Source organism: Artemia franciscana, chromosome 13 (assembly GCF_032884065.1).
Source record: "Artemia franciscana chromosome 13, ASM3288406v1, whole genome shotgun sequence".
Taxonomy (NCBI): Eukaryota; Metazoa; Arthropoda; class Branchiopoda; order Anostraca; family Artemiidae; genus Artemia; species Artemia franciscana.
In genome coordinates, this window is record NC_088875.1 from 25,283,719 (window position 1) to 25,298,628 (window position 14,910).

Below are 14,910 nucleotides of genomic sequence, written 5' to 3' on the forward strand. Positions count from 1 at the left end.
TGTAACTTGCGAGCTCTTCTTCGACTGAGGGCAAGAAATGGTGACAGAAGTCTAACAAAACATTTCTTTGTGGCGGCAGCAAATGCTACTTATGTCTCTAAAAAAATTCAGAAGGGTCTGATTGCAGTGTGTGGAGGATTTTCCCAGTAAGCCACGGTCAAAATAACAATAGTTGAACTTTATGTACAGAGCAAAAGGAAAAAACTTATCGCGAAAAAACTAATCGCAGAAAGGCCTTCTTGTACTCTGTCTTTTTTATGGCACTTGGTATTAACCAAGTGACATATAGCAATCGCCAATTCTGTCGGTCTGTCTGTCGGTCCCGGTTTTGCTACTTTAGGCACTTCCAGGTAAGCTAGGACGATGAAATTTGGCAGGTGTATCAGGGACATACCAGCTTAAATTAGAAATAGTCGTTTTCCCAATTTGACCATCTGGGGGTGGGGGGTGGGGGGCCGGCTAATTCGTAAAAAGTAGAAAAGATGAAGTATTTTTAACTTATGAGCGGGTGATGGGATCTTAATGAAATGTGATGTTTGGAATGATAATGTGTCTCAGAGCTCTTATTTTAAATCCCGACCGGATCTGATGACATTGGGGGGAGTTGGAGGGGGGAAACCTAAAATCTTGGAAAACACTTAGAGTGGAGGGACCGGGATGAAACTTGATGGGAAAAATAAGCACAAGTCCCAGATACATGACTGACATAATCGGAACGGATCCGCTCTCTTTGGGGTAGTTGGGGGGGGGGGGGGGTAATTCTGAAAAATTAGGAAAAATGAGGTATTTTTAGCTTACGAACGGGTGATCGGATCGGATGTTTAGAAGGATATCGTGTCTTAGAGCTCTTATTTTAGAGCTTGACCGGATCTGGTGACATTGGGGGGGAGGGGGAAACCTAAAACTTGGAAAACACTTGGAATAGAGGGATCGGGATGAAACTTGGTGGGATGAATAAACACAAGTCCTAGATACATGATTGACATAAACGGAACGGATCCGCTCTCTTTGGGGTAGTTGGGGGGGGTTATTTATGAAAAATTAGAAAAAAATGAGCTATTTTTAACTTACGAACGAGTATTCGGATCTCAATGAGATTTGATATTTAGAAGGATATCGTGGCTCAGAGCTCTTATTTTAAACCCGGCCGGATCTGGTGACATTGGGGGAGGAGTTGGGAGGGGGAAACCTAAAACTTGGAAAACACTTAGAGTGGAGGGATCGGGATGAAACTTGGTGGGAAAAATAAGCACAAGTCCTGGATACATGATTGACATAAACGGAACGGATCCGCTCTCTTTGGGGTAGTTGGGGGAGGGGTTAATCCTGAAAAATTAGAAAAAATGAGGTATTTTTAACTTACGAACGGGTGATCGGATCTCAATGAAATTTGATATTTAGAAGGATATCGTGTCTCAAAGTAATTATTTTAAATCCTGACCGGATCTGGTGATATTGGGGGAAGTTTTGGGTGGGGGAACCTAAAATCATGGAAAACGCTTAGATTGGAGGAAACGGGATGAAACTTGGTGGGGAAAATAATCAGAAGTCTTAAATGCGTGATTTACATAATTGGACCGGATCCGCTCTATTGGGGGGGGGGGTTAGTTCTGAAAAATAAGAAAAAATGACGTATTTTTAACTTACGAAGGAGTGATCGGATCTTCATGAAACTTCATATTTAGAAGGACCTCGTAACTCAGATCTCTTATTTTAAATCTCAACCGGATCAAGCGTAATTGGGGGGGGCAGTTGGGGGGACCGGAAATCTTAGAAAATACTTAAAGCGGTGAGATCAGGATGAAACTGGATGGGAAGAATAGAAACCTGTCTAAGATACGTGACTGACATAACCGGACCGGATCTGCTCTCTTTGGTGGAGTTGGGGGGGGGGGGTAATTTTGAAAATTGAGGTATTTGTAACTTACGAAAGGGTGGCCAGATCTCTAATTGATATTTGATATTTAGAAGGATCTTGTGCTTTAAAGTTCTAATTTTAAATTCCGACCAGATCCTGTGACATTGGGGGGAGTTGGAGGGGGAAACCGGAATTTTCGGAAAACGTGAAAATTGGGGTATTTTTATCTTACGAATAGATGATCGGATCTTAATGAAATTTGATTTTTAGAAGGAATTCATGTCTCAGAGCTCTTATTTCAAATCCCGACCAGATCTTTTGACATTGGGGGCAGTTGGAGGATGAAATCCTGGAAAAACACTTGGAGTGGAGGAATCGGGATGAAGCTTGGTGGATAGAATAAACAAATGTCCTTGATACGTGATTGACAGAATCGTACTGGATTCGCTCTCTTTGGGGGAGTTGAGGGGAGGGGTTCAGTGATTTGACGAGTTTGGTGCTTCTGGACGTGCTAGGACGATGAAAATTGGTAGGTGTGTCAGGGAGCTGCACAATTTGACTTGATAAAGTCGCTTTCCCAGATTCGACCATCTGGGGGGCTAAAGGGAGAGGAAAAATTAGAAAAAATTAGGTATTTATAACTTACGAGTGGGTGATCGGATCTTAATGAATTTTGATATTTAGAAGGACATCGTGACTCAGAGCTCTTATTTTAAATCCTGACCGACATTAAGCCTCTTATTTTCCTTTTTAAATCAATCTATTGATTCGCTCGCCGTCCATAGAAACATCGATATCCAATCTAAAAAGCAATAAATATTTTTGCAAGTAAACCATCGTTTAGACCTTATTCTGTAGACACTGACCGTAATAAACTTTACGAGTCCTCTTGGTCAGCATTGCTATGCTTGAATTGTAAAAAAAAAAAAAAAAAAAAAAAAAAAAAACGATACAACAGTATATTTAGTGAAATGTCCTCATTCATAAGACGGACTAACGGTTTTGACATCGGGATTAGGCTTAATTTTTATCTTAGTTCGTTAAACAAAGTACACATTAGTTAAACTTCTCTTTCATTTTTTCACTACCCCCATCCCCAAAACAAATCCTGGGTACAGCCCTGAACAGATATATTTCATAAAGACATTTGAAAACACGATGGGAAATCCTAAAAAACTAGGGAATAAGTTGTAGCAGTATTGATATTCCAACAATGACATGGCCTGACCAACTAATTGGCAATGATGGCAAAAAAAAATTACTGGTATTCAAAGCACGGTTAATGAATTCGGTAACTCTAGTTATTCAATGGGTCTGGCAGTAGCAGAATGAATCAAGCAAAAGGCTAACAACCCAAGTCTTGAATGTTATTTAGTTGGACATTTTTATGCGTAGCTTTCCTTGAGGTCTACTAACCAGGATTGTGATTACAAACACATAAAAGGTCTGATCACAAAAACATAAAACTTCTCAAGAAATTGCTCTATACAGCAATGGAATTCTTCTAAACAAATGTTAAGGTCACAAGAGACACCAGTTTTTAAAGAGGTGATATTGATGAACATGATAGTTTATACTACATTAGTGATGGTATAGGCTAGTAGAAAAAAATTTAGTGTTAGAGAATGAATTCATAACAAGTCATAATCTAGTTAGTGACATTCAACATAGTAATTTAGCAGCCTTAATCTAGATTGCAATCATAGATTGGAAGAGATTTTTTAAGATTTTATAAAGGCACTTGATGTGGTGAGCCGTGACCTTCTTTTATTCTAACTTGTTGTAAAAGGTGTACACAGTATATAGGAATTTGTATCAGTTTTTCAATATTTCGCTATTTGATGCAAACCATTGCTATCTCAACTATATGATAAGGAATATTGCATGAATGCTCATTAAATAATCTATACATTATATGTTGTCCTATGAAGATACGTCCTTGGTCCTTTATTTTTGTTGTTGCAAATAAGCCAATTGTGCCATCCACCTCTAGGCAAGAGTTTTTAGTGTCTTCATATGGCAAAGGTTTTGGTCAGTGTACGTTCATTTTCATTGGCTGATGAAGCCATAAGTTTTGTCACAGCTAAGACAGCTACCACGAGCTTCGTCGGGCCCATAAGCAGAGATTTTTTCGGGAAGAGAATACATTTGGGGAGGGGTTTGCCAAAACAGGCTAATTGCACGTGAATTATAGGATTCTATCTGAAAACTTATAATAATCACGATTAGTCAGATTTGGGGACAAATCCCTGTCTCTTATATGTGCCTAGGCGAGGCCATGGTTGGCAATTTCTCGGAGATCGTAGTGTTTGTTATGATAGCAAAATGAAAGAAGAAATAACCTAAAAAAAACTAGTATGTTTTTCTACACAACTTTTCATAATGGAAGCATCATTTACCTTTAAAATAATAACTGTGTTTTTCTTGGATTTACTCCTAGTTCCAAAAGCAGGACATATTTGACCATATTTAATTGTTTGGATTTTTTTTGTTTTGACACCTTACTACGGCTAATATATGAAAAGTATGCCTTTTTTAGTAAACAAAGTTGATATTTTTGTATAATAAAACTAAAAAAAAAAACAATCAGAGGTAAAATCAGAAAATTTGATATTTAGTGAAAATTCCACAGTTCGTGTACCCAGACGCAGGCCCTAACCTAAACTAAATGTTCAACCTTTGCATTTCAAAATTTGACACCAAATGAAATCAAAAACAAGTGGACAGAAACCTTGTGGTAGCAAAATTTTGTTCAGCCCTATAATCTGCTTAAAACTCAAAGGGATACTTTAGAAATTTGACTCACCAGTTGTGGGTCTGAAAAATCTGGGACTTCATTTGCAGTGAAAGAAATTACAATCCCGGTTCCAGCAATCACAAGCACAGAACAAATCACAACAGACGGATAGTTGGCCAATAGCTGATAATACCTAAAATCCATAAATAAAGCAGGTGCCTTTGATATACAGTCACAGAAATTCTACTGTGTCCCTCAAAAGAGCAAAAATAAACATTATCTTCCAAGCTACTAAAAATGGAGACATTATGTCACGTCATAAGGTTGTCGTAGGTAAACATCTGTAGGAGATACTCATTTATTGCAAAGGTATCACTTGACTTAAATGCTCCTTTTTTAGTATCAATTAAATAAAAAAAAAACAAGTTGTTTTAACTACAATTAATTACATTAACTACAATTAAAACTTAAAATGAACAGACATTATTCCGTATATGAAAGGGGTTGTCCCCTCCGCAACACCCCACTCTTTACGCTAAAGTTTGACTCTGTTACAACTCTACTTTTTAAAACAATAAAAAAAAAACTTTAGCGTAAAGAGGGTGGTGTTGCGGAGGGGACAACGTCTTCTCATATACGGAACAATTTCTCTTCATTTTAAGTTTTAATGTCGCTCCTCGCGTACAGTTAAAAAAAAACTTCTTTTTTTTATTTAATTTTTGAACGTTTTTAAATTAATGCATGTTTAGATTTTGGCTCACCACACATGAATAATTAAAACAAAATTTGCATATTATTTTTTTTTTGCTAAATGGCTTACTTATAGTATTGATCGGATGATGTTGATAAAAAAGGGGTGGGGGAGGAGGCCTAGTTGCCCTCAAATTTTGGTTACTTCAAATGTGACAATTTTTTTTTTATTTTTGTACGAACGTTTTTGTTAGTAATAAACATACGTACCTTACGAATTGGCTTACGCAACGAAATTCTATATTTGTGTAATTTTATTACGTATATGAGGGGGTTTGCCCCCTCGCCAATACCTCGCTCTTTACAGTAAAGCTTAAATCTTATCCCAAATCTTTAAGAATGACCCCTGAATCACAAAGGCCGCAGAATAAATAGTTAAAATTACTAAAAATATTTTAGCGTAAAGAGTAAGGTATTGTGGAGGGGACAAAACCCCTTATATTCGTAATATTTTATGTTCGTTTTTAAGTTTTAATGCTACTCGTTACTTCCAGGTGAAAGATTTTTTTATTTATTTTCTCATTGTTTTTTTAATTATGCTAGAAAATCCTGTGCCCCCTTCATGAAAATTATCTTCCCTCAAGTTAAATTCCTCCATGGAAAGATCCTTCCACGTAAAAACCTCCCCCGACCCATCCCCAGTCCCACCATGAAAAAGTCCTTCTGAAAACATCTGTACACTTCATACCATTACTATATGTATGTAATGTATGTATGCATACATTTATTTCCCATAAAAAAAACAGATAATGTAAACAATGGTCAAAGTTCGTAACTTGCAGCCCCTCCCCCGGGGTAGGATTCTCTGATACGCTGAATCTGATGGTGTGATTTTCGTTAAGATTCTATGAGGGGTGTTTTTTAGGGGGTGTTTTTTAGGTATTTAAGGGGTGTTTCCCACTATTTTCTAAAATAAGGCAAATTTTCTCAGGTTCGTAACTTTTGATGGGTAAGACTAAATTTCATGAAACTTATATATTTAACATCAGCATTAAAATTGATTCTTTTGATGTAACTATTAGTATCAAAATTCCGTTTTTTAGAGTTTCGGTTACTATTGAGCCGGATCGCTCCTTACTACAGTTCGTTACCACAAACTGTTTGATGATGTAATGTATTCATTGATTGAATGAATGAATGAACTTTGTCACTAGTGGAGTAATAAAAAAAAGATATAATAAGATGAAACAAAGATAAGACAGATAACATAAAAAATGAAATAAGAAACACACAAATATGTACTAGCAGAAAAACAAATAGACACTAATATTGCAAAGTATCACAGAGTTCATTTTCCTATCCACAGATACAAAACTTTTTAATTTTTTTCTGAACAACCATATACGGGCACGGTTTGTTGGTATCAGTTTTTAAGAGCTGCATTCCGCTTTCAAGGAGGCACACGCAAAAGCAATTTACAAAAACATTAGTAACAAGTATGCACCGCACGCTTATTCTTATCAGATAAGAGACTCCAAAAAGGATAGAGAGTATAATCATCACCCAAAATAGCTGGGTCCAAGTCAGCACAATGTAAGGTGGGTTTACTGAAGTAAGTTGTAGCTTTCTTTTAAATTGCTTGGATCCAGACGGTGGATAGATAAAAGTTTTTATTTTTATTTAAAAACTCATTTGAAACTTATAATACAAAGACGTGGATGCAAATAGCTTGGTATGATTTCACGCTGTTGTAAACGTGTAACTAAAATGAATAAAATAGTAATAAAAAATCATTTCATTTTAAATGTACTAACAGGCAGTAGTACCTTCAACATATTGGATGATGATGGTAATCTTGATTTACAATTCTACAACGATTAACCAGTCTTGGTGATCCAAAATCAGACAATGATGCTATGAATTTAAAACCGATGCAAAATGTCTTAAATCAGTGTAAAGAAGATATAAATAAATCGACCAATGAGATTATTTTAGAAGAAATTAAAGTAAATCAATATGTAAGTGAAGATAGATTGCTATACATGACTGATAGACTGATTGCTATACATGCATTGTCTGATAATATGCTAACTAGAATCGATAGTAAAGGGTTAGTTGTAAAAAAAAATTAGAAAAGTAACAGATCAAGAAATTAATGCTGAAAATAGAAGAATGGGAAACTTTGCAAACCCTAAAACTGGTGCAGATTCAGTTAACTTTTCAACATTAATGACGCTCGCTTATGAACACTGCATTCGATCTTCGCTTGAATAAATTCAGTGAAAGTTATAGTAATTTAGAATTCGTTGTTGTAAATATGTTGGAAAAGATCCATATAAAAAAAATTGAAAGAGAATGAAAGAAAGGTTAAAACAAAAATTAAGCCTATGAAGATTTTTGAAAAGAGAATTACGAAAATCCTTGCCTTGGAATTTTATCTATAAAAATTGTTCTCTAGTAAATGGAAGATTATACAATTTATTTATCAGAATTCCAAAAGCAAAAAAGTTAAAACATGTTTTGATGCAAAACAAAAATGTAAAGTGCGTACACAAAAGTGATTGAACGAGAAGCTGTTAAACTAATAATTTATAAAAGACAGGTGACTATGATTGTAAAATATATAAATGAAAACAAGAGCTAAGAGCTCATATGGCACTTGTGACGAGGCAAGAAGAGCTAAGAGCCAAGAGCTCATACGGTATGAGCTCTAACAAAATTCTAAGAATCAATAGATTGATTTAAAAGGAAAATCAGAGGCTTAATGCCGGTCAGGATTTAAATAAGAGCTTTGAGTCACGATGTCCTTCTAAATATCAAAATTCATTAAGATCCGATCGCCCACTCGCAAGTTATAAATACCTCATTTTTTCTAATTTTTCCTCTCCCTTTAGCCCCCCAGATGGTCAAATCTAGGAAAACGACTTTATCAAGTCAATTTGTGCAGCTCCCTGACACGCCTACCAATTTTCATCGTCCTAGCACGTCCAGAAGCACCAAACTCGCCATATCACTGAACGCCTCCCCCCAACTCTCCCAAAAAGAGCGAATCCAGTACGGTTAGGTCAATCACGTATCAATGATATTTGCTTATTCTATCCACCAGGCTTCATCCCGATTCCTCCACTCCAAGTGTTTTCCAAGATTTCCCCCTCCAACTCCCCCCAATGTCAAAAGATCCGGTCGGAATTTGAAATAAGAGCTTTGAGACATGAATTCCCTCTAAATATAAAATTTCATTAAGATCCGATCACCTATTCGTAAGATAAAAATACCCCAATTTTCACATTTTTCAAGAATTCCGGTTTCCCCCTCCAACTCCCCCCAATGTCACAGGATCTGGTCGAAATTTAAAATTAGAGCTTTAAAGCCCAAGATCCTTCTAAATATCAAATTTCATTAAGATCTGGTCACCCCTTATGATCTGCACTCAAAGACCTGCATCATCATCCAGTAATCTGCTTTCGCTATTTGTATATTTCCGATATTTACTTCCTAAGCTTCCAAACTTATTCATTTAGTATACGTGAACTTTATTAAGCAAACATCTAAGTTCTTTCTTTACTTGAGAGATTCACCATTTTTTTTTTTTTTTTTTTTTAATCAAATCCATAATTCTGTGTTGCTTGATCAAAAGTAGTTGATATTTTTTTCTTTTTTCAAGTCACATGCATGATTTTGTCTGATTCTACCAATTTCTTTAAGATTACCCCACTTGAAAAATGCAAAATAGTTACAATTAAAACATATAAGTTTAGGTGTATCAAAATAGCTCTAAAAAATATAAAATTATAGATGTATTTCGTTTTCCACCTCTCACGAATAAATCTTCGATTTTTTCTGATCTTTTTCTGCTAAAAATTGTCGAAGATAATTAGATTTTGACGCTTAGGATCTACATCATCTACATCAATGATATTGCTTTTATCATTGCTCGCTACTAAAAAATACATGTCAATTTTTTCTTCTAAGACATTCATATTAACCATTAAATCCTTATATTTATTTACTTCAAGATCCAAGAACCAATGTTCATCGTCCTAGCATGTCCAGAAGCACCAAACTCGCCAAAGCACTGAACCCCACCCCCTAACTCCCCCAAAGAGATCGAATCTCTTCCGGTTAAGTCAATCACGTATCTACGACATACATAAGCGTTTTCCAGGATTTCCAGTTTCATCCTTCAATGTCAAGAATCTAGTCGGGATTTGAAATAAAGGTCTGAGACATGAGTCCCTTCTAAATATCAAATTTCATTAAGATCAGGTCACCCGTTCTTAAGTTACAATACCTCAATTGTTCTAATTTTTCCAAATTAACAAAACCCCAGCTCCCCTAAAGAGAACAGATACGTGTCAATTGTGTCAATCACATATCTATAACTTGTGCTTAGGCCCTATTCAATTTTCCAAATTACTCCCCCCCCCAACTACACCAAAGAGAGCAGATCAGTTCCGGTTATGTCAATCACGTATCTAGGATTTGTGATTATTTTTCACATCAAGTTTCACCCCTATCCCTCCACTCTAAGCGTTTTCCGAGATTTTTACCCCCCCCCCCCAACTCCCCACAATGTCACCGGATCCAGTCAGGATTTAAAATAAGAGGTCTGAGATACGATATCCTTAAAAATATGGAATTTCATTAAGATTCGATCACTCCTTCGTAAGTTAAAAATACCTTATTTTTTCTAATTTTTTAAAACTAACCTTCTCTCCCCCCCAACTCCCCCAAAGAGATCAGATCCCCAAAGAGAGCGGAGGAGAACAGTTACGTGTCAATTATGTCAATCGCATATCTATAACTTGTGCTTAATCAAATTTTCAGAATTAACCATCCCCCTTCAACTCCCCCAAAAAGAGCGGATCAGTTCCGGTTATGTTAATCACGTATTTAGGATTTATGATTATTTTTCCCACAAAGTTCCCCCCCCATCCACCACTCTAAGCGTTTTCCAAGATTTTTGTCCCCCAACTCCCCACAATGTCACCGGATCCAGTCGGGATTTAAAATCTGAGATATGAGACACGATGTCCTTAAAATATGAAATTTCATTAAGATCCGATCACTCCTTCGTAAGTTAAAAATACCTTTTTTTTCTAATTTTTTAAAACTAACCTTCTCCCCCCAACTCCCCCAAAGAGATCGGATCCCCAAAGAGAGCGGAAGAGAACAGATACGTGTCAATTATGTTAATCATATATCTATAACTTGTGCTTATTCAACCTTTCAGAATTAACCATCCCCCTCAACTCCCCCAAAAAGAGCGGATCAGTTCCGGTTATGTCAATCACGTATTTAGGATTTATGATTATTTTTCATACCAAGTTTCCCCCCCCCCCCGATCCCTCCACTCTCAGCGTTTTCCAAGATTTTTGCCCCCCAACTCCCCACAATGTCACCGGATCCAGTCGGGATTTAAAATAAGAGGTCTGAGATACGATGTCCTCCCAACTCCCCACAATCTCACCGGATCCAGTCAGGATTTTAAATATGAGGTCTGAGATACGATGTCCTTAAAAATATCAAATTTCATTAAGACTAATTCATTAACTAACCTTCTCCCCCCCCCAACTCCCCCAAAGAGAGCGGAAGAGAACAGATATGTGTCAATTATGTCAATCATATATCTATAACTTGTGCTTATTCAACTTTTCAGAATTAACCATCCCCCCTCAACTCCCCCAAAAAGAGCGGATCAGTTCCGGTGATGTCAATCACGTATTTAGGATTTATGACTATTTTTCCCACAAAGTTTCCCCCCCCCCCGATCCCTCCACTATAAGTGTTTTCCAAGATTGTTGTCCCCCAACTCCCCACAATGTCACCGGATCCAGTAGGGATTTAAAATAAGAGGTCTGAGACACGATGTCCTTCCAAATATCAAATTTCATTAAGATCCGGTCACCCGTTCTTAAGTTAAAATACCTCAGTTTTTCTAATTTTTCCAAATTAACAAAACCCCAGCTCCCCTAAAGAGAACAGATACGTGTCAATTATGTCAATCACATATCTATAACTTGTGCTTATTGAATTTTCCAAATTACTCCCCCCCCCCCAAACTCCACCAAAGAGAGCAGATCAGTTCCGGTTATGTCAATCACGTATCTAGGATTTATTATTATTTTTCACATCAAGTTTCACCCCGATCCCTCCACTCTAAGCGTTTTCAAAGATTTTCGCCCCTCCCCCCAACTCCCCGCAATGTCACCGGATCCAGTCAGGATTTAAAATAAGAGGTCTGAGACACGATGTCCTTAAAAATATGAAATTTCATTAAAATCCGATCACTCCTTCGTAAGCTAAAAATACCTCATTTTTCTAATTTTTTAAAACTAACCTTCTCCCCCCCCCAACTCCCCCAAAGAAATCGGATCCCCAAAGAGAGCGGAAGAGAACAGATACGTGTCAATTATGTCAAGCATATATCTATGGCTTGTGCTTATTCAACTTTTCAGAATTAACCGTCCCCCCTGAATTCCCCCAAAAAGAGCGGATCAGTTCCGGTTATGTCAATCACGTATCTAGAATTTATGATTATTTTTCACACCAAGTTTCCCCCCCCCCCCCGATCCCTCCACTCTAAGCGTTTTTCAAGATTTTTGCCCCCAACTCCCCACAATGTACCGGATCCAGTCGGGATTTAAAATAAGAGGTCTGAGACACGATGTCCTTCCAAATATCAAATTTCATTAAGATCCGATCACTCCTTCGTAAGTTAAAAATAAAGTTCAGAATTAACTTCCCCCCCAACTCCCCCAAAGAGAGCAGATCCGTTCCGGTTATGTCAATCATGTATCTAGGACTTATGAAGATTTTTCCCACCAAGTTTCATCCCGATCCCTCCACTCTAAGCGTTTTCCAATATTTTAGCCCACCCCCCCCCACCCCCCAACTCCCCGCAATGTCACCAGATCCGGTCGGGATTCAAAATATGAACTCTGAGATACGATATCCTTCCAAACATCAAATTTCATTAAGATCCAATCACCCGTTCGTAAGTTAAAATACCTCATTTTTTCTAATTTTTCAGATTTAACCGTCCCCCCCCCCAGATGGTCAAATCGGGGAAACAACCATTTCTAATTTAATCTGGTCTGGTTCCTGATACACCTGACAAATTTCATCGTCCAAGCTTACCTGGAAGTGCCCAAAGTAGCAAAACCAGAACAGACAGACCGACAGAATTTGCGATCGCTATATGTCACTTGGCAGATACCAAGTGCCATAAAAACGATAGACGGGCGGATTCTATAAAACCCATTGACGAATGATATATAGACTTGTAGGTTAACAAATGAACTGACATCATTATTAAACAATCCTAATAAGGGTTGATGCCAGATTTCCCTTTCATTCAATCAGACTGTCTGTCTTGGCATTTTCCACAATTAGCCACAGCTTGATGCCCACAATTTCTTGCTTTTAATTCAAAATGAACGGAATTAAAATCAAGTAGTTTTGGGCGTCAGTTCAGTTTTAATAGATAAGTCTATCTATCATCCGTCCATGCGTCATTCCTAGGGCAGAACTAAAGCAGATAGTCTTAGAACTAAGAAAGTCTTAGAAACTATATTTGATTTTTAATTAAAATCAAGTAGTTTTGGGCATCAAGAAATGGCTAATTGTAGAAAAAGCCAAGATAGATAATCCGATTTAGTGAGAGGCAAATCTGTTATAAGCCGTTATTAGGATTGTATGAAAACAATGTCAGTTCTAACACAAACATCAATATCAAACACAATAGAAACTCACAGGGATAAATCCCTTTTTTATTATTTCTTTGAATTCTTCAATATTTTGAAATAATTAAATTATTTCCTTTTATCAGCAGTATAGAAAAAATGGAAAATATTTAAACTCTCATTTCAAAAATTCATCAAATTCTCATTTCACAATACCTGTTTTGATCTTAAATCTCGTGATGGGAAATTGTACAAATGTTGGAAATCTTCATTTAAAATGATGTGACCTCAATTAAAATGGAGCGAATTGATGGGGTAATCTAGGTTGGGCCTAGAAACCATGTTTACATTGTGAAAAAAAAATAAAATGAGACCAAATTTGATTTCAAATGACCTGTTTTCATGTTCAATATAGAGATGGGAAATGTTCAAAATGTGCAAAATTTGATTTTAAAATGATGTAAAATGAACTGAAAATGATCCAAATTGAATGGGGTGATATAGGCGGTCCAGAATCATCAATTACCATGCTACTGACCTAATCTGGCTCTTTCTATGGGGAAGGACCTTGTCCCCTACACTCGAGCATATACTAAAGATCAAGCACCTATGAAAAGGGTAGAGACTTTGGACCTGTAACTCCCTTTCCCCCCCAAAAAAAAAAAAATTCCATTAGTTTTCGTGTACTTTCACTACGGTTTCCACATGGTATTCCTAATGAGGTTTCCCATGCCTTACTTATACTTTTATAATACGGATTGAAATTTGGAGCATATGGTACAACAGAATACGGGTTAAAAAGACTAAAGTACGCACCGCAAAAAGTCATCCAAAGTCGTCAGCAAAACAAAAGAAGAAAGTTACAAAAAAAATTAAAAGAAGAAACAAAGGATGAGAAGAATTATTGAATAAAATAAATTCTTACCAATGCATGGGACAAGAAGCAAATCATGAGACTGTGCTAACTCCTTGATGGTAGATCATACATAAGAAGCTAATGGAAACTAGAAAATAAAATATATTGAACATACATTATTAACGAACTAAAGGAATTCAGCTAAAATAAAAATAGTTAAATACCATGGCAGAAGCATTCAATTCTAACTATATAATCGGCACAAGATTCTAAAATGAAAAATATAATAAGGCAGATCAATTAAATATTTTTTCTGCACTGAAAAAATATATCAATTTATTAAAGGTGAAAAGCTCATCGCAAGCTTTAAAAGAGCCCCTTTCGAGTTTACAATAGAGAAAAAATCTATAATTGAAAAACAATTATTATTTATTATTTAAGAACTAACGACGCTTCTTGATTACTATGGTCCCTGCGTCGTCCCTGCAGTGCATTCCTGCAGCGTGATTCGATCTCTGGGTCCTGTATTATCAAGCTAAGGTCAAATCCACTGCGCCACCACAGGACTTTTTTGAAAAACAATAAAAAAAAAACATGAAAAAGGTATGCAAAACCAAGCAAAATATGAAAAAATAGAAGAGGGATAAGAAGCGAATTTTATTGGGTGAAGGGGAACAAAATAATGTAATTTTATTTCAGCCATAAATTTATCCAGTATTTGATTTTACAGCCAAAACACTGGCATTGCCATGGATGTTCCTTTTAGTCCAATAGTAACCATTCTCTTTCTTAATATATCGATACAATAGCTTGATATTTGTTTTTCTTGACATGTGATTTTTGGGCAAGATAAAAGGATGATATTTTTGTGCAAACTAATAACAGAGTGGATTAATTATTCAGTTTAGTTTTACCACTGAGTTTGAAAAACGATCTAGCTTTTCTAAGATGTTACCTATAAAAAAGGACAACCAATATAAAGTCAAGACTTAAAAAAAAAACCTGCAAATAATAATATGTAATTGACATTCGAATCATCTTTCCCAAGAAAAAATAGTTTTATATTCACTTAAACACCCAAAGT

General features: G+C 36.4%; 1 protein-coding gene across 14 annotated transcripts in view; it reads right to left on the minus strand.

The window, feature by feature from the left end:
- LOC136034712 (protein dispatched-like) overlaps positions 1-14,910 on the minus strand; it is a 138,057-nt gene that overhangs the window by 92,960 nt on the left and 30,187 nt on the right. For 7 of the 14 annotated variants that reach the window (XM_065716050.1, XM_065716047.1, XM_065716052.1 and 4 more), the window contains 2 exons: positions 13,896-13,974; positions 4,665-4,788 (listed from right to left, as the gene is read on the minus strand). In XM_065716050.1, the coding sequence (XP_065572122.1) occupies positions 4,665-4,788; positions 13,896-13,903 (132 nt within the window). In that variant the 5' untranslated portion in view covers positions 13,904-13,974. Of the gene's footprint in view, positions 1-2,504; positions 2,661-4,664; positions 4,789-13,895; positions 13,975-14,910 lie in introns of those variants that run through there. The other 7 variants (XM_065716056.1, XM_065716055.1, XM_065716057.1 and 4 more) reach the window with 2 other exon arrangements.